Below are 23,125 nucleotides of genomic sequence, written 5' to 3' on the forward strand. Positions count from 1 at the left end.
CGTGCACGTACCCGACGATCCAATACATTCCAAAGATGTTCGATAGGGTTCAGATCAGAACTCTGAGCTGGCCGATCCAACTTTTCCACACCCATGTCCTCGAACTACTCTGTTATGACCCAAGCAGTATGGCATAGCGCGTTGTCTTGCTGATACAGGTATGGGCCTTCCTCCAAATATTACCATAATGTCGGAAGTGCATAATTGTCCAGGCTGTTCTGGTATTGCACAGCATTCATGGTTTTGTCGATAACGACTAATAGGCCCAAGCCAAACTATGAAAGGAGCCCCGTACCATGACACTGCCTCCACCAAACTTCATTGTTGGGAGGATGCAACGAAGAAGGAACTGTTCCCCGTCATTCGCTACACCCAGGAATGGCCATCAGACTGGTAGAGTGCGAATCTCGACTCGTCTGTCCATAGGACTGTTTTCCACTGCTCTGCAGTCCAGGATTCGCGTTATTACACCATATTACTCGGCGTCTAGTATTTGTTGAGGTGATCAATGGCTTGTGAACAGCTGCACGACCATTGTAACCCATATCATGGACTGTCCTTCGTATTGTAGTAGTGCTGACATTAGTCCCAATACTCTCACAGAGGGTTTGTGTGACTCGAGACAATGGCAAATTACGATTTTCGCGCACAGTTCTTCGCAGAATTCTCTTGTCCCGTTCTGTTAGTTTTCGGGGTTTACCGAAATAAATAAATCTACAATAAAGCAAATTCCTTGAAAAATAATGATATGTACGCGTAGCTGTAAATGAGGCCTATTAAGGGATACTATTGTACAAACATTTAAACCAGTCAAATGTTCTTGTTTACACTCCGGCACGACCACCAGGTCAGTGGAATTTACAATAAATCGTCAATACAAATGTTTAAGAAGAAGAAGAACTCTTTATTGCATACAGAACGCACATGCCGTACACAATACCCTTCACGGCTACAAGCCAGGAGTTGATCGTATTTAGCAGTTACGGGCACTCAAAGAGCTCGTGCTACTGCACTCTCGCTCCTGGCCACTCGGCTACGTCTTTTTATTTTCACAAAAAACTAGTAACCTTGAATTTTCCAATATATCTGTACACACTGTGTTATCTGCTATAATGTTATTTGGCCGCCATTACCACTTTATCGCTTGAGAAAACGAAGTATTGAAATACGCTCATAGCTTGAAACATAAACAATCTAAGTCCAAAAACTGAATACTACACTCACTACGCATTGATTTATCCGATCCACAACTCGTTTTCAAGCAATAATATCTTTTGCCAGTTTTATTAGACGAAACTGAAGGAACACAAAATCCTACAGCTACAATGCAAGAAGTACAGCGCCCTCTCCTCTGGCTTCTGTATCTATTAGACGAAAAACTCCACAGAAAAGATGTATGGTTCAACCAATGGATATCTCATCCCTTGAGGGAGGTCAGCAACTCCAACGCCGGGGAATTGCACCTTCGCGGTAACACTGAGGGTGAAAGCAGCCTGGAGTTGGAAATTGTCAGACGAGAGAGCTATAAAAAGAATAGCTGATAGTTCAGCCGTTAGCAAGTGAATCCTGCTGTTCAGCCGAACAGCAGGTAAGCCCCAGTGGGTTGCTCTTCACCAATGGGTCAGCACTGGTGAAGAAGAGAAATCAAGCAAGAAAGATCCTTCCAGGAAACCATCCGAAAGGACGAGCAGATAATCCTAGATTGGGAGATAAGAGAACCACTTTTCGACACTATGAAAAGGGATCCCTCCTGGGAGGAAAATACAACAAGGTCATCAAACAAAGTGTTATAACATCCTAGTAGGCCGTAGGCAAATGCGAGTGGTGCCCACGCCAGGGGGAAGAGGTCCCCGACGTCCGCCAGAAAGGAAGTCCAATCCTATCAGAAAGATCCCGTGACGTGGGTGGATGGTTAGTGTCATCAGTAATCATACCTAGATGAAAACTCACTCCACGTTAGCTTGAAAAGTGTCTGGGGAAGCCACCGAGACTGTAGGGGGATCTAGTGAAGACAGTGTAGTTGGGACAAAAATTATTAAAATATTATATTATGGTTACCCATAATTTAGTACATAAACTCGCATTTGTGTCTGTAAATTGCATGTGTTCTCTGGTCGATTTGCCTGTTTTGCTGGACGAAAAAACCTCAGTTTCTGGTGTAAAACCTTGCTATCTACGCCTGACCTCAATTAACTCAGCCACGGAGTGAAAAAATCGCATTAAATTTCCTCGCGTCATCGACGGGATTCGAACCCGGGCGTTTTCCACCCAGTGTGGAGAGGACCGTGACGATACCACTTGTGCTACCCGCGCAGACTGTAGTTAGGGACAGCGTTGAGAAGCCGACAGCACCTGTGGTGTTGGTGCCCACCCCGAAGTCGGTAGAGCAAGAAAGATCATGACACTACTGTAATAGCTACTGAAGTTGAAAGAACCGGTGGTATGTTTGATAGTTGCGCCAGATTAGAAAATCCTCAGTTGCACAGGGTAGACCATTAACGCAAAAGCATTAAATGCTTCGAAAAACATCCCTATAAGTAATTTGTGCACTTTCCGGCGCAAATTACTTATAGGTAATTTGAAGGCCTGGGAGCTTAAGATCCAGATGAGTTGCGTCCTAGTATCCGTAGCCGAGTGGGCAGGAGCGGGAGTGCAGTAGCACACGCTCTTTGAGCAGACCGGGGTTCAAGCCCCTGACTGCTGAATACAGTCGATCTGTCAACTCGCACTGGATCAGCGTGGCAGATTATGGTCCATTTCCCTCAACATGAATTGTTGAGGAGGCTTCCATCCTGCAGTGGGTTGATAATGGCTGCACTTTACTTTTTACTTTATCCAAGTACAGCATCATAGGAGAATACGAGGCGAGACTAGTCTTCTAGTTCACCGCAGTCAGAGAGTGCATTATCGGTAAGTCGCAATCCTCAAGCTTCTTCCTGATAGACCCATGTCCTGTTAACGGACAGTTGCCCTGGCTTCTAGCCATGAAGGGTATTGTGTACGGCGTGTGCCTTCTGTATGCAATAAAGAGTTCTTCTAAAGATTAGGCTTGAACCAAGTGAGATGCTGACTGTTGACAATGGTTACAAAACAAATGAAGATTTCGTTACCTTTGTTCTGTAACCATTCATTTCGTTCAAATGAATGGTTACAGAACAAATGAAGTTTTGCCTTTGGGAAATGCCCTCCGGGATTGCCAGATGGAGATAAAATCCTCCCGTATTATTTTTCTCTCGCTTCGCGTCAACGTATACACGGGATACCGAGGAACTCAGTTTCCTTAGTAATCCTTACAAAAAAATTAAATAAAAATAAATTTAAATTATTATATTATGGCCACCCGTAATTTCTTACCTATATCCGTATATGTATTGTTTGTAAATTGCGTGTGTTCTCTGGTCGATTTGCAAGTTTTGCTGAACGAAAAAACCCTCAGGTTCTTGGGGGGGGGGACTCAGCCACGGAGTGAAGAAAGCACATTAAAGTTCCTCGCGGCATCGGCAGGATTCAAACCTAGGCCTTTTCCACCCGGTGGGGGAGGACGGAGATGATACCACTGTGCCACCGCGCATATGTAATCCTTACAAAGTGCGATAGACCCACAGAATGGAGGTTCATGGATAATTCTTCTGTAATGATCTGTAGCACATCCGTTGAGGTAGTTCGACAACCTCTTGTTATCTGAATCAGGATCAATCTCATCTCTGAATTTGATAGAGCTCCTCGCGTATCATCACTTTGTCCGTGCTTCGAAACCAGATCCCTACACAATATGTAACTACAGATTACAGAATACATCAGAAGCAGAGTCCGGACTTTCAAACACCGTCCTTAGTGAACTGGGAAAGCATAGCTATCTAATTTTTAGCCTCTTCCTAAATCAGTTTTAGATGTAGGATGAAGGACTTATGTCATCAAGTATCACATTGTTGAGATACTTGAATGAGTATGAGTTGGAGAATGACTTGCCATTGAACTGGGTGGTGGGGGGAACTTCCCCCTGTCTGGAATCGAACCCCGGTCTTCCTCGTGACAGGTTGGGATACTGACTAGTATATCTAACGAGGGTCATGACCATCATTCAATTTGAATGACAGCGGAATTTTCGCATTGAGTGGGAAGATTCGCACCCAGGCCTTTTCCACTCGGTGTGGGGGAAACGGTAATTATATTCACTGTACTACTCCCACTCACTGCCTTATATGCTTCTGTCAGATTCCCTCTGAGGTATCTTCTTTCCAAGCACTGGTAACCCACACTTTGCTGCTCGCACTAGAGAGTTACCCGTCTTTGAACTCTCAAAAAGTTCAATGTCTTTTCTCAAATGCGACCTCTAAACCTGAGCACATCATTGCAAATGCAGTCTCACCATTGACTTGTATAATGGAATTTCAGCCGCCTTTTCCTAACATGTAAAGGTTCGGTAAACCATTGATAAAATACTTTGCGCCTTCCTGTTCGCCTGCTTACATTCCCTGCTGACCTTCATGTCTGACTATATCAAAGCTCCCATTTCTTTCTCCTATACAGTATATGGCAACGTTAAAATATAACTACAATTTGTCGGCCCATGCACAAAGCCTGTCTACATCATTCTCGAGAAGCGCAACCTTAGTTTTCATTGTTAACCATCCTTCGGACTTGTTCATCTACAGATTTCAACATCTTTCCCTTTATTCCGTCTTCTATATCATTCAAGAAGATCAGAAATAAGATCGGCTCTAGGACCGAACCTTGAGGGATCCCACTTGTAACTCTATCCCACTATGAAGAACTACCAGGAATAGTCCTATAATTTCTATAATTACTACTTTGCAACATTAAAATATAACTACTTATGTACTGATGCTATTCTAAAGACGATTAGAGGAGATGAGTATACTTCCTTTTGCAATATTCTTGTAATTAATGATATTTAAATTCGATAGTAATGCAAATAAGTGATGTAGCTTCGTTTCATTAACTGAGATATTGTTGACCTTTTGAAATTTTATTTTTGAGGTGAGATATGAGTAATATCTTCATAGGAGGGATCTGATATTATATAAGGGTTAGCTACATTGCAGAATTAAGGACCATAGAGTATGTTTGTTCAATAATAAAGCGAAAAATTAAAAAATATTTTAATAGACTTGTTAGAAAACTGAAGATGTTTAATACCTGTAGTATCTTTTGGTTAGGATGATTATTCTTAGCAGGATTTTTCCTTTTATTTAATAATAATAATATTAATAATGGATCAGTACAAATCAACAATCAGGATGGCGTCCCTTGGGATTGGTCCTACCATTTATTTAGTGATTGTAAAACGTATGATTGAGTATTTATATCTTGGTTGTGAACCTGTGAATATGTGGTGAAGTTTTGAATTCTTCTTAAGTTTATGAAAATATTTCTTATTCCTCTTGGAATTTGAAGGATGGTGCAAGTAAATGTTAAAATATAAATATTTGTTTCAATTCCACTGTTTCAGTGAGTGTTTTTTTTTTTAATGCAGAACTACTTTAATTTGATGAGCCGTAATTTTACTTTGGCACAGAAGTTATTCGGTTTTAACTGCAGCATATGCCACAAAATGCTGATATATAGAGCTTAAAGTAATGCAGTTCTGTAATTATTTGTTTCTTCATTTGCAGTGAAATGGAAAAAAATGCATTTTTTAAATTCAATTAATTTATCTTTATTTTCCACAGTATCCATCTTTTCGAAGATAAATTGAAAGCACAGTCCAAAAGATAAGGCTGGTTAATTTCTTGTCTTCTTCTGTCAACTTTTTATTTGCGATATATATTAATTTAAACAGAAACTGGTTAATATCGCGTGAGTGTTTGCCTAGCTCAAAAATGTCTGGCAGAGGAACTCGAAATTGATTTATGATTCGAACACATGCTCAACGAAACAAAAATCCAAAATATTACACTAATCATCTCCTTTAGCCGCAAACCTTAGCGAGACTGAAATACAAATCCCCTCTCTCTCTTTCTTTCTCTCTCAAACAGTGTCTTGCGCTGCTTCGTTTATGTGCGCGCGCAGGGATCAATGAAGGCGAAATGAAGTACTATCGGATGTAGGAAAAGACGATAAACCTTGCGGATGGGGGTAGAAGGTTGCTATGGCACTGAGAAATCCCTCCGCATCACTTTGAAACCTGCTGAAATTTCATGATTGCTCGGTCGCTTTTATGTGATTCTTAATGAGTGCGTTTTTATTCTGCTTTGCGACCTTTTTTATCCAGTCGGTGTTGTGATATTTACTTTAAGGTAGTTCGGATATAATGGATGCCCATTCCTTCACCTGGATGCCTGACTGAATGAGGAAGATGAAGCTAATCATCACCTTCTTGTTTTCAGTGCAATAAAAACATAACTAGTACCTAAACTAGTGCTGACTGACTTGTCGGATGCGTTCCTCTTCTCCAACCGAAACCTGTAGTGAGAACGAGCACCGCTTCCTGGTCTTCCAGCGAAAGCGGCTCGATAGTGTCGCGACAGTGCAGGAAAGGAGGTGTTCTGCCATGTTTCTCGTCGTCCATCGCCGTATCAAGGACTGGCATCAAAAGGTAGTGTCAGTGCACATTCATGCAAATGTTATTTTTTTTTCCCTCTGAAGAATAAAGTAGTTTAAAGATACTCTTTTTAATTTTGTTTGACAGTGATTCAGAGAAGAGGAGTGGATAGATATGACCGATAGCCAGACAAAGAATTATAATTATGTTAGCAAATAATCTGAGTTAAGAAAGAATTCTTATGTGAGGGCGCCTGCACTCTGTAATACCTGGAAGGTATTTTAATCGTTCGTCTTGGTGGCGACAGTGAAATTTCAAATTATGGAACAGGACTTTGCTAGTTAATATGTAAGTCACGTCTCACTGTATATGTGAGGGAGAAAACTAGAATTAGTAGGAAGGAGGGAATAGGGATGGGGAGGTGGTAGATTTGGGATGCAAATACTTTGTTTTGAAATGATTGATTCCCATTACAAGAGAGAGCGAGATAATACTCGTATCTCGCATAAAGATGTACTGATTTATCCTTTAGAATTTTCTCGACCTTTATCAGTTAGTATTAACAGAACTCCCTGAAACTGCACTAAGAAATTGGATTAAATATTTGTAAACATTTTGAGGGATAACTTAATTTATGTGAAATTTTATGAAATTACTTTCTATACGTATTACGAAAGCTTTTACATCGTTATGATATTCTAATAATTGCTAATTCCAACTTCCTTTTTTAGAAACACACATTCATGCCAATGTAACGTAGGTTATTACCCGAATTTGTGTTTTAGATATTAATTTGGTACTAGCATAGTGTTTAGTATTTAGTATGATTCCATTATTATGAAAAAAAAAGATATACTATGACATAAATGAGACGTATATGTATCTTATTGTTATTCTGGTGTCGTTATATTCCTTGAACTACTTCACCTTCGAACGGAATAACTTTTCAACTACAGTATAAAATTGAGAAAAATTACCCATGTGAGCGGACGTCCTTTTTTGAGAACCGGAAAGTATTAATTGCCTTTATTTAAAAAAAAAAATGATGACTTTTTTTAATGCAGAATAGAATGAAAATTCTTTCTTCAATAACGTACCGTTGAGAATCATTGAATTTGAATCTTTGGATACTTATAAATTAAAAGAACGTCCCCATCCATTTTTACCTACTTTATAGTTCGTTTTGAGCCACTGTTAGTATTATTACATGTAATTAATTATTGTTATTATTAGTACATGTATATTTAATGTAATCAAGTTCAGTTTCTTTTTTAGTTATCAATAATCACCCTCGATGGAAACAGGAACCATTTGTTCCTGTTTGTTGTTAACACTTAGGAACTTGAATTTAACTTGTCTCAAATACTTCAGTTTATGGATTAGACTGGTCCAAATTCAACATAGGTGGAAATTTCGTGTAAAATAAAATCTAATCTGTCATCTTAATTCTGTGTATTAGGAAAGGCGAACAGCATATTTGCAGCAACATGATACAAAATGTCAGAGAAATAAAAATTGTTGCTTCCAGCAAAGTAAAATTGATACAATACTATTTATAGAGCATAGGGTTGCTATGGCAACAGCGCAAGGCGAAAAGAGCCAAGACGACCACCTGTAGCGATAGTCAACGAACAAATACATCGTTTGTGCTATTTGGATCGGGAATAAGAGGTTGTTATTGATCACTGACGTGACAAGAGGTATTTTAGTCAAGATCATGACATTCTCAAGTGAAATTGCTTTGTCGGTCGAGAAAAAATCTAAAAAGAGATAAATATCGATACATCTAGTTGCTGTTTCATACTATTGCATATGTAAGACTCGTGAACGTGGTATCCTTGTGAAGAGATATTTACTCGTATGTATAGAGAAAAGTAAGTTAAAAAAAAAAGTATATGGGAGAAGAGCAATAAATATAGTATAGTTGTAATTAAACTGAACGATAGAGTTTGGGGAATGTTAAACTATAGTTCTCTAAAGTGTTCTATAAAGTTATAATATTATTAATTAATAAGAGATAAATAAATTTACTCTTCACTTCTGTTAATCACAGAAAAGGAAAAACAATTTAATTTGTATTTCCTCTGAAATATAACGCACTAGTTACGTTAACTAACTTGTTATAGCATTGATTCGATCACACCACATGTGACCACGTACTTTATCCAAGGTTCACGGCCAGTTCTGTAGCAAAATGTTGACAAGATATGAATGGGTCTAGTAATGTCTTAATATATTTGAATTAAGAAGTTTTAAAGATGTAAAGGATTGATGTAAATCAATGTAAAGGATTGTTTCCAGCGACGTCAACTCTTATCATCTTTACGACTGTATTCTGACTGCGACATGTTTTCCCGATTGCTAAAGGTACAAATATAAATAATAATAGTCTTTAATATTCTCAAATTGGGTATAACGGATCGCCGAAATCCCCAGAGAGAAGTGGGACATTTACAAATAATGAAAGGTAACGAAAGAATGTTGAAATTAATAGTTTCTGTGGTTAATAAGTTTCTAGGGAGCACAATTTGCAGTTTTACACGAATACATTTTTTTCTTAAATAAATCTGTCTGTATTCTGTGAACAGTGCTCAACGTCCATCGAGATCAAGATTATTGGTTATCCTTATTCCAAAGTTTGACGAGCAATGATCAAATTTCAGCCCTCTCTCCTGGCTTTAAGTTAAGCTTTCAGTGACAGTATAGTAGTTTCACCACTTGTTACTCGTTTGGAGCGGTCTGGGTTTGATTCCCATGTATGTATGACTGGAGGAAATTTCTAAAATCCGCTTCAATCTAGACTGTTTTTTTTAAATCTCAGGCGGAAGAAGTCTGGTTCCCAGCGAGATATTCCCTGGTTTTATGCCCGCACAACAAGCAAATCGTTCTGTGAACATACACTTGTACAGACCTAATAAATAGCGACGCAATATGATCTATGTTGTTGATATGCCTAAAACCCTACAACAATAAAACAGCTTGAAGTTGATTTAAGCGAATTCTGGAGACAACTTAGTGGAACTTTGACATGAACAAAATCCCTGTTGTCAACTGGTCTAATGCTTCTGTCAATTTAATTATTCACCATAAATTATTAGTGAAGCCATGATCTGGCAAGAGTAGCGGGAAATTGGGAATGTTTCCTGGCTCATTTCTATAGCAAATACGTTTTTGATTAGCGGCACCAAATGCTGCCCAGAGATTCGCAGCACACTGTTAAAAGTTATATTCATGTATTTTACAATCTTCATTGTTTGAATTTTTTACTAGATCTAACTTCACAAACCAGAAACTCTGTAGTGAACTTTTGCCATAACTGATTGCGAGTTATGAAGGTAAGTTTCGGATCTAAAAAATGTTCCTAGGAACTTAAATACTGGAACTTCGATTACAGGCTGTCTTTGGACAAGAACTGGCATTGGAATAGATCTCGATGGTTGTAAGAAGTTGGTTTATTGTGTTTAATTAGAAGTCCTGTGCATGGGCCTAGTGAGAGGAACATCATCCTGTCTCTAGGTCCATATATTCTACTAAAACACAATCTGACAAAAATCCATCTTGGGGAAATTCCTGTCTTGTACTGACTAGTTAATAATCGATCCTAAAATTTGTAATGAAGTACTCTATTTAATAAAATATGTTTAATGAATGATATCAGGAGAACTTTGATTATAAAGAATTGTTCAATTAGAGAAAGAAGGGAACTAATGGTGACTGAGTCGAATGTAGCTGGTATGTCCAAGGTAACATCCTGAAACTTTATCTCCTAATTCTAATAATTAAAATAAATAATATTTATTATAGATTTAAAAGCATCTAATTGTGTTTTGGTAGAACGTTTTCTCATTCCATAGTGGGTTAGCCTTTCACTGAAGATTTGAGCTGATAAGTAACAAAGCATACCTTTTTTTTTTAAATAATTTAAAAATGCAGGAGGTTTAAATGGGTTTTACTGGCATATTTGTCACAGTACGAGAATCACTCGTTATTCAAGGCAAGATAGAGGATCTCTGGAGTCACTCAAGACAAGATGGAGGAAAATGTTCTCAGACTTCAGGACAAGGAGGACCTCTGTGAATAGTAACTAGTTATTTCAGTTATTTTTTATAACTTGGAAGTTCGTTTACTTTGAGTACAGAGCAATGTGCCTCAGCCCGAAGATCATTGGAAAAGTGTGTTGTGGTGTCGCCTGAATCCATGAACCAATATGCATATGTACATAATAATGACAGACAACCTATTTTAAGACATGTTAACGTACGTAAGATATATGCAATATATCCTTCAAGGCTTGTGTGTTGAAGGGCCCCTCAGATATTATTTCAGTCAACTGTTTCTCCAAATAAAACTTCTACTGGTTGGATAGGATGGTTATTTTCTATTTCACGGCTTCAGAAACTATCTATTGGATGAAAACGCGAAGCCATTTCATTAATTCTAATAATTGACAGAAATTACTTTAATGTATAAGTAAAAGACTTTATCAGCATAATTTATTTATCAGTTATTTTTCTGTAGTTGAAGAGAGAATAGAAAGAAAACGTATATTTCACTGGCGCAACTGTCAGCAGAATTGTCGACATCCAACTTGACTAGATCTCCCCTCCCTGGTAACAAGCCGATGGGAATGTTCCACTGAAGATACGCGATGCTACCTTTCATGCGTTCTATCAATGAATGTTATGCATTCCTGTTTATGATCGATACCAAACTGGACCGGATGGATGACAAAAAACTAGGACAGTACGATCGACTTCTCCCAACATCGTCTTCGATAAATACAATCTCGTCGCAGAATTCGTGACAGGAATAAAACGAGACGCAAATGATGCAGATTCCAGCTGAGATGCACGCGAGTGCTTTTCTGTAAAGCGTGACAGTGGGTGATAACAGTAAACTACTTTCTTTTCTTCTTTTACGGTCATTTCATTCATTGGAAGGTTTATAAATAATTGTAATGGGCAGCAAACGGTTTCTCCTGTGTATGAATCAGTTAACCTTGTAATTGTCTTGATTTGAGAGTCAAACCTTTAACATCGCACTGCATATTATGTGAAATATGGCATACTTCAGGCAGGAGTTTGTTCTATTTATAAATTACGATAAATATTGATAGCTCTCGGAGCTTCACGAATGGAATATTTTAGCTTTGCTGCAAAATCTGAGGTATTGCAAAATCGGAATATAAATATTCCGCACATATCACCATCAGAATGGTAGGAAAATTCTGGTAAAGCATTTTTAAGACATTTCTCTCAGTGAAAAGTCTTAAAAAGGCCATTATTGAAAAATCTTATTTGGATATTAGTAGCTATATTTTCCATTTGCGTTTATGTATAGACATGCTTTACCTATTAAATTAATGAAGTATAATATGCTATATATATATCTATATAAGGTTAGCGCGGTTACACTTCACATCGCTGCACGTTTATTTCCATGTGCTGTAAACCAGCAACCATGAGAGACTTCGTGTACTTTTTCTGAATCCCAGTTATCGGTTGATTCAACCACTTGTCATCTCAGTTGTCCTAATTATTCTCTGTGTGATTCCTTTCGCTTCAAAGGTGGCACTTGTACATATGTCCGTTCTGATATTCCCTGTCAGAGTCATAGTAATTTGGAATCTCCTCTTTTTTGGAAATTTGCTCATATCCAGCCAGTTCCTAAAAAGCGTGACAAATTCCTCCCATCCAATTATCCTCCAATGGCACTCCTACTCTTTCTAAAGTAATGGAGAAATTAATTAACCGACAACCTTAAACTATCTACAAACATTCCATCTGATCAACGATTGCCAGTATGGATTCCGTCAGTGTCGATCCACAGGTGATATCCTGGCTTACGTTAGCCCTCTATAGACAAATTCAATGGAAAAGTTTGGAGAAATTCAAGCAGGTTGAAGCTGATCTTAAGTTGCTCTTGACATTTAAAAGGCTTTTGATCGTGTCTAGCATAAATGTCTTCTAAATAAGCTGTCGTCGTATGATTTCACAACTGTTTTTTTGTAATTGGGTATCCAGTTTTCTCTCTGACCACTCACTACGGGTGATGGTAGATGGCTCTCTGTCTTCTAACTTCTCCACTAATGTTGGTGTTCCCCAAGGCTCACTTCTTTCTCACTCTTTTCCTCTTGTATATTAATGATCTTCTTCCATTTATTGGAAATCCTATCCATAGTTTTACTTATGATAGCACATTGCATTCTGCCTTCCAGTTAGAGAAACCTTGCCCTTCAAAAACAGCTTCAACTTCTCTAATATCCACTAACAATTCCTTAAATGCTGACCTACAGGTAATTCTCAAGTGGGGCAAAGATAACTTAGTTGATTTCAATCCTTCTAAAACTCAGTCCTGTCTTATATCTTACAAAAAATAATTCTTCTGTTGCTATGCATATTTTCTATGACACTCTGATTTCTGAACAGGTTGGTATATCTTTCTTGGTATAAGCACATTAAAAATATTGCTTCCTCTGCATCTAAAAAACTATTTTCTCTTTTCCTCACTGCATTACTTTTCTTTCAAACAGCTGTTTACTCTGTACAAGTCGCAAATCCGTCCTACCCTTGTATATTGTTCCCACATCTGGGACGGTGCCCCCAAAACCCTAAACATTAATCAACCTAACTGTCCCCAAAAGGGCACTTAGGTTAGGTTAATGACTCATCTCTAACAGAGTCTCTCCACTCTCTGTCTCACAGACATTTTGTTTCTGCTGCATGCCCTTTCTATAGATACTTCCATGGACACTGTTCTTCTGAATTTCTTCTGAATTGGCTTCTATAATTCCTACTCTCCCTTTCAAAGCGGTCAGAACACGTACCGCAACCAGTCAGCATCCTTTTACTGTCCAACTTCAAACTCATAGAACCAACTTTTCATCTTCCTCATTTATTCATTCAACTGCCGTTTTCTGAAACAACCTTCATTCATACGTATTTCCTGAAAATTATAATCATCAGACATTCACATTTTATGTCAACAAGTATCTTCTTTCATCTCCTAAACCTTCACACCATGCACGATACTAAATGCTACTATTTCTAATACCTCTCCTGTTTGAAGTTTTCATAAAAAAAAAACCGTAATAACAATGTGTAAATCCTATAAATTGGCCCAGTATAAAACGCTATAAAAACCATAGAACAACATCTGGAGCTTCCAAGATTACTAAAAGTTTAGAGAAAAGACTGTTTTGAATAAAATTCTGGTTGCACTTCAAATGGTGTCCAGGTTGAAGCTGATCTTAAGATGGTATTATAATTATCGAAACTGAAATGGTAATTTAAACACGATATACTGCTTGCTTGTGCCATTAGTTAGTTCAGTGTATATGCGCAACATTCCATTCTAGCAATATTTCCTCTGAAGAAAATATTGCGTGGTGGCGAAACTACTATACTGTCAGATCCATCATCATGGGGGTAGGGCTGGTAGAGTTAGGGAACCAAACGGCTGGTTTAGTATAATTATTAAAGATCATTGGGGGGGGGGCGTAAATCTAGCGTGATGGGAGCAGAATGTATAGCTTCACGTCTGGATTTTTGGATTCCTTTGTAGACATAAAACTCAAGATTCATTAGAATACACCGTTAAGTAGTTTACTTAACTTTGTAAAAAAAGTAGCTGCTGATCTACTTTCAAAATCATTGTCACAAGAATGAATTTTTTTCATTTTGATTTGATGTGCTTTTCTGTCAAAGTACGCTTTATAATGGAGATTTTTAGTCTCCTTTTAAATTGGCTTTATATTTATTTTAATAGATGAATATTTGGAAGAAGATCGTTGGTTCCATTCTTGTGTTTTTTTATATGCTTATTGTTTTTCTGAGGTAGGTACTAGCTGATGTCACACTGCTGTTTTCATAACAGCATTTTTATAAAAATACCCCAAAGTTAGGTAGTAATAAACTACTCCTTTGATGGTAATCTCTAAATGGTGTCATGAGAATTCACCCAAGAATTTCTGCTTTTAGCCATTTATAATTCAGTGAACCCGTCTGTCTAGAACGAAGGTTTAATTACGTGTTTTTGAATTAAATCTTAGATTATTTAATACATTATTGTTTTAAACAAAATCTGTGAAATAGAGATATAAGTTCACAAGAAATAAACATAAAATATTTCTTAATTACTATTTATTCATTTAAGTTAACGCAACTTTTAATTTTATAGGTATTATCCTTAGGAGCGGATGTTCTACCAGAATATAAGCTCCAGAAACCTAGAATTCACAAGTGTACCATCCTTCATTACTCACCATTTAAGGCTGTCTGGGATTGGATTATTCTTTTACTGGTAATTTACACAGCTATTTTTACGCCGTATGTAGCGGCGTTCCTGCTCAATGAAGAGAAGCCGGAGAGTAGGCGAAAACAAAAATACGGGGATGATCCCATTATGGTGATCGATCTTATTGTGGATGTCATGTTCATAATCGACATTCTCATCAACTTCAGGACTACTTACATTAATTCCAATGATGAGGTGGTTAGTCACCCTGGAAGAATTGCTCTACATTATCTTCGAGGCTGGTTTATCATCGATATTGTAGCGGCAATACCATTCGACCTTCTTCTCTTTGGATCGGAAACAGATGAAGTAAGTGTTGATTTATGTTGTTTTTCTTCTTTGACGCATGGATGTTTACCTTTGTTATATATTTTGCTTAGAGGTTCGAATATTACGTATCTTCTTTACACTAAATTGTGTGCTAAAAGCCACAATACCAGAACAAGGCGATTTTCAAAAAAGAAATTTATCAATGTCTGAAATCAGGACAGTAACTTTCATAGATGCAAACCAAATGCAACTGATGTAGAAAGCATTTGCAGTTTATGCTCAGAGAATTAAAAAATGATAATAATGTCACTGCTGTTAGTACAAACTGAGAATTTATGACGTAACCAACTAGTGGTTAGTTAAATCTTTTACAAATGATCGTTTATTGGAGAAAAAGTTTTAGTCCATTATTCTAGAAAGCTTTAGTTCTGAAAAAAGCATTAGAAAAACAGTGACATCATGTTTCGTGTTATAAATAGGTAGTTTAGAGAAACCACGATCTGCAGATCGTGGTTTAATTTTACTCCCAAGTTTTGTAGATCTAAGTTTTGCTTATTCCGGTTTTCCTTTTTATCTCCATGTTTTTCCTTTCGTCAGCTTAGTTTTGATTTTTCGCGGAGAATGCAGCGAGTTTAAAAAAAGAAAAGAAAATTAAGCGCTTCAAATATCAGCACAACTCTTTATATTTTATTCACCACAACTTTGTATTTTAACCAAATACTGTAATTTCTGTTGATATATATACCGCCCTGATGGAATTTTAAAAATGCATTGCATATACAAGTACGCACGCACGCGGACACATACACAATTTTATTCTACGAATCTAAACATTTTTAAGTAACAAGGCATTCTTCAATATAAAAAACGGATTGTTTATAAAATCACCAACGTACTCACTTTGCTTTAGGTTCTCAACTTGGCCGTTTCTTCATAGAACTTACTGATGATGCTTTGAGGAATAACTGGAAGTTATTCCTCAAAAAATGTAGTTATGGTGTTTCTAGAATCCTTACTGGAAAAAATAAGGTACCAATAGATTTCCATCAATAACACCTCACCAAACATTAAAGCAAAAGGTACTTTGACAATGAGTACTGGCAATCTCGTGAAGGTTTCTTTGGCCAAGATAAGCGTTTTTCGAGAGTTTAGGCTTATTTTTTTTTGGTTAAAAATAATTAATCGGTAACTAGAACACGGCTGAGAACAGATCACACCCATTAAATAATGAGCCACTGAGAAAAATTTCTATCTTTATTCGTACCGTAATTATTCTCATACAGGCATTCTGTAAAATGGATTCAACTACCTTCATGTAATGTTCTCCATACGCTTGCAGATGAAATATTTGGTAGGAGATATTTGAACATTTGCTCATAATTGTAGTTCGTCGATATCTTCTTCTACTAGTATTTACTCGTAATGATTTCAAGGTTCCTATTTCTCTAAGTTTTCTCTACACTGCAGGAAATATTTTACGATTTGAAATTGTTAGGCGTATCTGCCAACAGCAGGTATGGAATTATTAACGACCTTGCCATAAATTAAAATCATATCATTTAACTCAGAAAATGTAGGATATTTGTAATGTCTCCCATACAATCAGTTTGATGCATGATATCTCGGAAATAAACACTTGTAAATCATGTGTTTGTTGAAACTTTTTTTTCTTAGTTTTAGCTGCAAAATGTTCTCCTACATTTATTTAGTGCAGTTTTCAAACATCCTGTATCAGCAACAAGAAAAACCCAGTTGAATTTCCACTTCGTTCTGATGTGGCTTAGGCTAAGATGCGACTGAATATTCAATTGGGTCACAGACCGCATAGAGCGAAACAGGCAGGAGTTCCTTTTGCAGTTAGTCCAAGCACGTTTAATCCTGAATGTCATTTTTATTGTTTGCTTTCTTAATTTTGGAGGTGTGACAATGACAGGAATCTCTGGATTGTCGAAGAGTTGTTGATGTATGCAGAACCGCAGCGCGTCGAGATGAAATGCTCAATCTTCCTGTAGACACCCAAGATGGAATTCAATTAACTGTAGTCAGACCTGTGGCATACCAGACATGCTTAAAGCAAAGCTATCTCACGAATCTGAAGCGCAACACTTTTCTATGATGTCGTTACCTTATTGAAAGAGCAATAAAATGAAAATAAGGGCATCTGTAAGCGTTGTTATTCATCAAACAGATGATTATCTCAAATACTGTGTCCAGAGCTAATACATTCTTATCTGTTTGTGTTTACTACACAAGCCCTAATCCTCGAAACTTACTAGGAAATTTCAGAAGGGAGCACACAGAAGTGTATTAGTTTCTTAACTACATTCTGAATTCTCTCGCATGTCCATGAATCCTTTGCTACTGTAAAACTCACTAAGGATGGTTCCGACTAAGAAGTTTTCACGGCAAGAAGGATAAAAATCTGGTGCTGTGATATTGTCTTCAAGACGAATGTAATGATTGTACATTGCATTAGCCTTGCTGCTCAGTATGCTATCTTCCCATTTAAGAAATTCGGCATTTCTCCATGTAAAGCATTTAAGCATTCCCATTGTTTTGTTTAGCTGATTTTCTCACGGTTCTCCAGACCTCGATTACTCAAAAAGATCTTTCTTTATCTTCCCCTCTCTCTCTTTCTTTCCCATCTTAATTCTCCCACTTTCCCGGAGATGTGCGAAATATAAGCTACTTCAAAGGTTACCCAAACATAGTCATAAAAAGTGTGGTGTTTTTCGTTTCCTTCCTTCATCTTTGAAAACGTGTATGGATATGATCAATTTATATATTATTGCCAACTGCTTTAAAAAAGGCTTTGGTGATTTTTTTTTTATTACAGGAAGGCGGTGGTGGTAATGATGATTACAATGGTGTTATAGATGTCAATAATTGAAAAATCTGCAATGCATTTGAAATGTTTTCTGTTTTATAGAATATGCATCACAGATGATGCAGTGCACCTTCTGTGGTCAAAAAATGGGCAGTACCCTTGCTGAGGATGTGTGCACACCCCTACCATGAAGCAGGAGAATATTTAACAAAAGTAGGATAGTTTGCCGAAGGTAATTCAAATGTTTCTGGACACATAAAAACGATTGACTCTTACATTTTGAATTCCTTTGTTTTTTAAAGAAAAAATAGTGTACATTGCACATGTGAACGAGACCTCAGTGGCCTTGCTGTTATAACAGTCTTGACGTACATAACGGTACAACAGCAGTCGAATATTTCTGTTAAATTTCTGAGTTTCAACCGACTTTGGAATTTCATACATACGGCATTGAGAAGTTCCAGTAGTTGTGGATGTTTGGACCAACAAATTACAAAACATTTTAGTCCGTGAAAGATTATGTGTGTGTATTTTTATACTTTTTACTCATTGAAATTTGGTTAAATTCATAGAATGGGAATTTTTCATCTGCACGGAATTTTAAGTAAAACAGCATGATCTTACAAAATTATGTAGACTAAAAAAAAACAATTTTTTTCCGAGTTAAGAAATTTCCCCTCTAAATAAATTTTTCTACGGTTTTTTTTTTATAAAAATTTCTTAACAGAGTTTTACTGTGTACACTCCACAACACTACAGTTGGTTAACGAATCTGTGATCAAGAATTGTGGAATGCTTCCAAACAAAAGTGAGATATCCCAGGCTCTAAAAAATAAAATGGTGGCTAAAAATTGTTAAATTTCTACGACCTAAGGAGAAGGCATTTGAAATTTTTGTGAAAGTTTCTTCTTTTATTTCAAAGCATACTGTAGAATTAAAATTACTGTATTCTATTTATATTTAAGCTGAAATATTTCGTAATTTCAAAAAAAAAAAAAAAGAAAAAACAGAAATACAGTACATCAAATATTAAATATGTTCCGGTCTATTGACCACGTAATGAAATGGTGTTTTCAAATAAATAAGTATTATTTTCACACGATATTTGCAATTGTAAAAACATATGAAGCAATCGACTGCTATATTATTAGCAAATTTCCTGCCCTTAAAGATTTCCTAGCCACGTTTATGGTGCTCCGATGAAGGATCGCGGTATTTAAAAATGAACTCAGTTACTCTTAGAATGAAAGGACGCAGAATATTGTCATTGGAAGCTGAAATGTTCGGTGTTTTTCCCTTTATCGATTGCTGCCATATACAAAGCCAAAAAGATTTTATGCAATCGGTGCAGTGGGATATTTTAAACTGCAAATACTTTACTCTGAAAACATGCATGGCATCTGGGAATCATGTAGAGAAACTTGTAATACTTAGCTGTTTGCAAGGTATCGGTGGAGCCAAGACGTGATACATGCGAACAGCGACAGCAGCAGCAGCTGATTTGTATAATAAAGAATTTCAGAAAGTTCCATGATACTTCTTATGGAAATTTCGGAATAGAATAAGCATCACTCATGAATGTAGGTTTGTCTGCAAGAAAGCTGTATATTTATTGCAATTTCGTCCTTTTCGAAACATAAGGCATATTACTTTTTCTCTGTGATATGGGAATTCAAACTCAACGCAGTAACCAGCTTAATTAGAAAATTTATATAAAGAAAAAACTTAAGAGATTAAAGCATTCCTTGTCTTCTCGAGATATGTATAGTTCAATCGGTTTTAGAGGCTTAATTTTTAAGAGTTTGTCCATATTGTAGTTGTTTTTTTTTTTCTAAATTTATAGAGGGTGCTCAAAAATGATGGTTTTAATTGTTTACATACTTTGGTGTCTACATGGCAATGTCGTGGCTTTGCAACTCATCACAATCTGATAAGTCGGAGTTCGATTTCCATCGCTAATCGCACTAACTTTCAATGACTTTTTATCTGGTGCCGAGTTAGCAAGTCTCAGATAGAGCTATAGGAATTTTTTATTCCTGTTTTTTTTTTTTTTCTTTCTCCATCTCGTTTCCCATCAACGTGATAATGCCCCATTTTCATGTTGGAACAGTGCTGTCTGTTAATTAACTCTCTCCACAAATTTAAGGACTGTTAGATAAGAATTAGCGGATGCAAACTTGTCTCCATGGTTCATGTAGATTTTCTGGTCCATTATTTTATTCTTGTTCGTGTACCCATTGACATTGGATTTCTTCTTCTGGTGGAAAAGGACCTCAGCGCTAATCAGTTAATCATTTGTTTTTTTTGTTTTGTTTTTTTTTCCAGAATCCTTAAGATTTTTCTGTTTTTAAGGGCTTTTCATGTATCCGAATTTTTGAATGAAAAGAATTTCACATCTTTGAGAATCTGGTTTGCTCGTTAATGTTTTGTTTTCCATGCTCAGTTTTAAAGACTTCTTATGTACAATAACAGTTTCTTATGTTTCAATAACGAGCGCTCCTGGTACATCTGAAACTTAAGAATTCTGGCTTCTTCTTGCTGACAACATCCTTCTTAACGTTAGTCATAACACCAGTCTTTTCAGAATTCTCTACTAACCGCTGTGTTCACGAATCCACTTGTTAAATGATATCATAATTTTTGGTATAAGTTGAATTCTATAAAAATAGCAATACTTTCACTACGATCAGCTGTGAACAATACGACTACTTATTTCTACATCTGGATTACAGTCACTACGTTTCAGGAGATAATGATCCTCATTCTGCTAGTTTAACTAAACTTCTTAAACTAATGGCGGTTTCAGTTTAATTACATTTATGCAGTTGGGATGCACCACCATTAAAATGAGGTTGAGTATTCACAGAAACGTAGTAGTTGTACAGTTGATATGTTTGCATTCCAGATTTAAAAATAAAGTCATTCTTATTGTGTATTTTTCAATCAAGATCACAGTGAAATGCTGTTATTTTGGAGCTGTCCCACACCTATTTTTTTTTCTTTGAATGCAGAATAAACAATAGTATTCATTCACAAGAAACAATCTATGCTATGGGATATACATTTTGTTTAGAACTGTTTATGAAAGTTAATGGCAGTGTGATAGCTAACAAAAACTCTAGGCCCTCTGAAACCAAAAAATCGAATGTTATAAATAATGTACTTCGATGATTATAAGCAATTAAACTTAAAGCAACTTTTTTTAATTAATAAAACTGTGTATAAAAAATTTCCATTCGTAAATGAATCACTACATTTTTAAATGTTTAAATGACTATAAAATTACTTATAACAAATTTCTTAATTTCGTTATTCAGTTTTGTAGATTTTTTACTTATACTACAGAATGCACGGTTCGAAAAATAAATGGCTGGATGTTAGGATAGTAAAACTGTAGAATAGTTATGTATTTTGAAATGCCCATTTATCAGTGTATAAGTAAAATGAGAATATATTAGTTGAATCAAATGCTAGTTATGTGTTGTTTGTATGTCTTTTTACTAACCAAATCTTTGTCTTTGTCAAGAATTTATGAACATTTGAAAATGCATGTTCTAACTGATACTGATATCCGCATGTTTGTTTTAAACGCTGCCGTATGGTGGAGCATGCTCAGGTGCTCATGTCGGCCGGTGGTCAACCAGCACGGGGTAACCACAAGAGGAAGCAGCAGTGTGGATACCTTGCCTTGAGAGTGTGCACGACGTTGGCTACTGTGATGCGCATTTTTATTGATAACTTTGGTGTTGCACGGTTAGATTAAATAGTTAGTTCCTGTACGCTATGCAGAACAGCTTTAAGCCTACATTAGACTGTGTGGAGTAGTTCAGTTAGAAGTAATCTTTTGGCTTGATGGTTAAACGGCATTCACATGGACCCCTTTTCCTTAGTTAGATTATAGTTTCCTATTTATTAACAGTCAGTTAATAAGTGTTTTTATTTAAAAGCTTCACAAGTGAATATAGCAATAATTAAAAGACCGTTACTGTCTATGGAGAGGAGATCTCACTGAAAATGAGCAAGATGGCTGTTCATTTTTCGCCATGCTTTGTCACATTTGCAGTTAATTTATGCCTAGAATATGTATAACTTTGGCTCAGAATTATGAATACTTTGCTTTTGCTGTAACCTGCCACAGCTTATTCCTCAGAATAGAATAAAAGTTAAATTTTGAAAAAGAACCAATCGCCCTTAATTCTAAATTTTTAGTTTTTTTTTAATTTTTTCCCCTGAATAACATTAAAACTGAAAATATGTCTAGTTTAATAATTATAATTGGCAATTTAAGCATAAATATTTTCGGTAATTTGTTCTGATGATTAAAATATATGACTTGTCTAGTTACTTTCGGCATAGACTCATATGTTGGAGGTCAAATGTAGATAGCCATTTTTTATTGAACGATTCAACCATTCATTTGATTTTCATAGTAAACTTTAAGAATTTATATACAAAATTAGATTTCTGGTAATAATACGCTTTTGTTATATCTTTATATCCTTTCAGTTTTTTGTTTTGTGATTAAAAATTATGTACATGATTTTATCTGAATTGAATTTTTAAAATATTACGTCCTTTTACTACGATAAAGTAATGATTTTTCCGCCTGAAATTACATGTCATACTAAAAGAAATAAAGATATTAAATAGTGTAATTTAGTACAATAAAACAAAAAAGAAATGTGTATTTATCAAATAAACTCGCACTCTTGAAGAGTATGTACATGCCATTGGTCTGCAAATAAATGAAGAAAAATCAGGGCAAGTCACTTTCACTGAAAAGAAAATAAAGAACCACATTCTTGCCACCATTAATGGTTCTGAAATCAGGGAAGTTTCTTATCACAAAGATCTCGGGTTAACATGGGACCAAAACCTAACTTTCCTCCCTCATTTCATAGACTCCAGAAGCAAGTACTTCTCTGCCATGTGGGCCATTCGGCAAGACCTCATCGGTTTTTGTAATCTAATCGTTCACTACGTCCAGAGATGTATCGTCCCAGTTATTAAGTGCATCTGTGATTTGATCATCTGCTCCGCCCTTTACCTTAAACGCCATCTTAGATTAGAATACTAGTACCTGCGATGGTTGAACTGGACCGCGAGGAAGCCCTTCACAATCTCCAAGGCGGTACTGTTCTCAAATCTGAACATTCCACCGTGGAAACATCTCATCGTTAAACGGAATATTGTAACCCTTAGTCAGCTGTTTACCCATACTTTGGATG

General features: G+C 36.4%; 1 protein-coding gene across 1 annotated transcript in view; it reads left to right on the top strand.

The window, feature by feature from the left end:
• The window catches only part of LOC150090984 (voltage-gated inwardly rectifying potassium channel KCNH6-like), a 490,763-nt gene that overhangs the window by 282,857 nt on the left and 184,781 nt on the right, over window positions 1-23,125 (top strand). The window contains exon 7 of the mRNA XM_090379306.1: window positions 14,684-15,109. Within this exon, the coding sequence (XP_090235432.1) occupies window positions 14,684-15,109 (426 nt within the window). The remainder of the gene's footprint in view (window positions 1-14,683; window positions 15,110-23,125) is intronic.

This window comes from Mastigoproctus giganteus, chromosome 1 (assembly GCF_048544385.1).
Source record: "Mastigoproctus giganteus isolate SK-2022 chromosome 1, ASM4854438v1, whole genome shotgun sequence".
Classification (NCBI taxonomy): Eukaryota; Metazoa; Arthropoda; class Arachnida; order Uropygi; family Thelyphonidae; genus Mastigoproctus; species Mastigoproctus giganteus.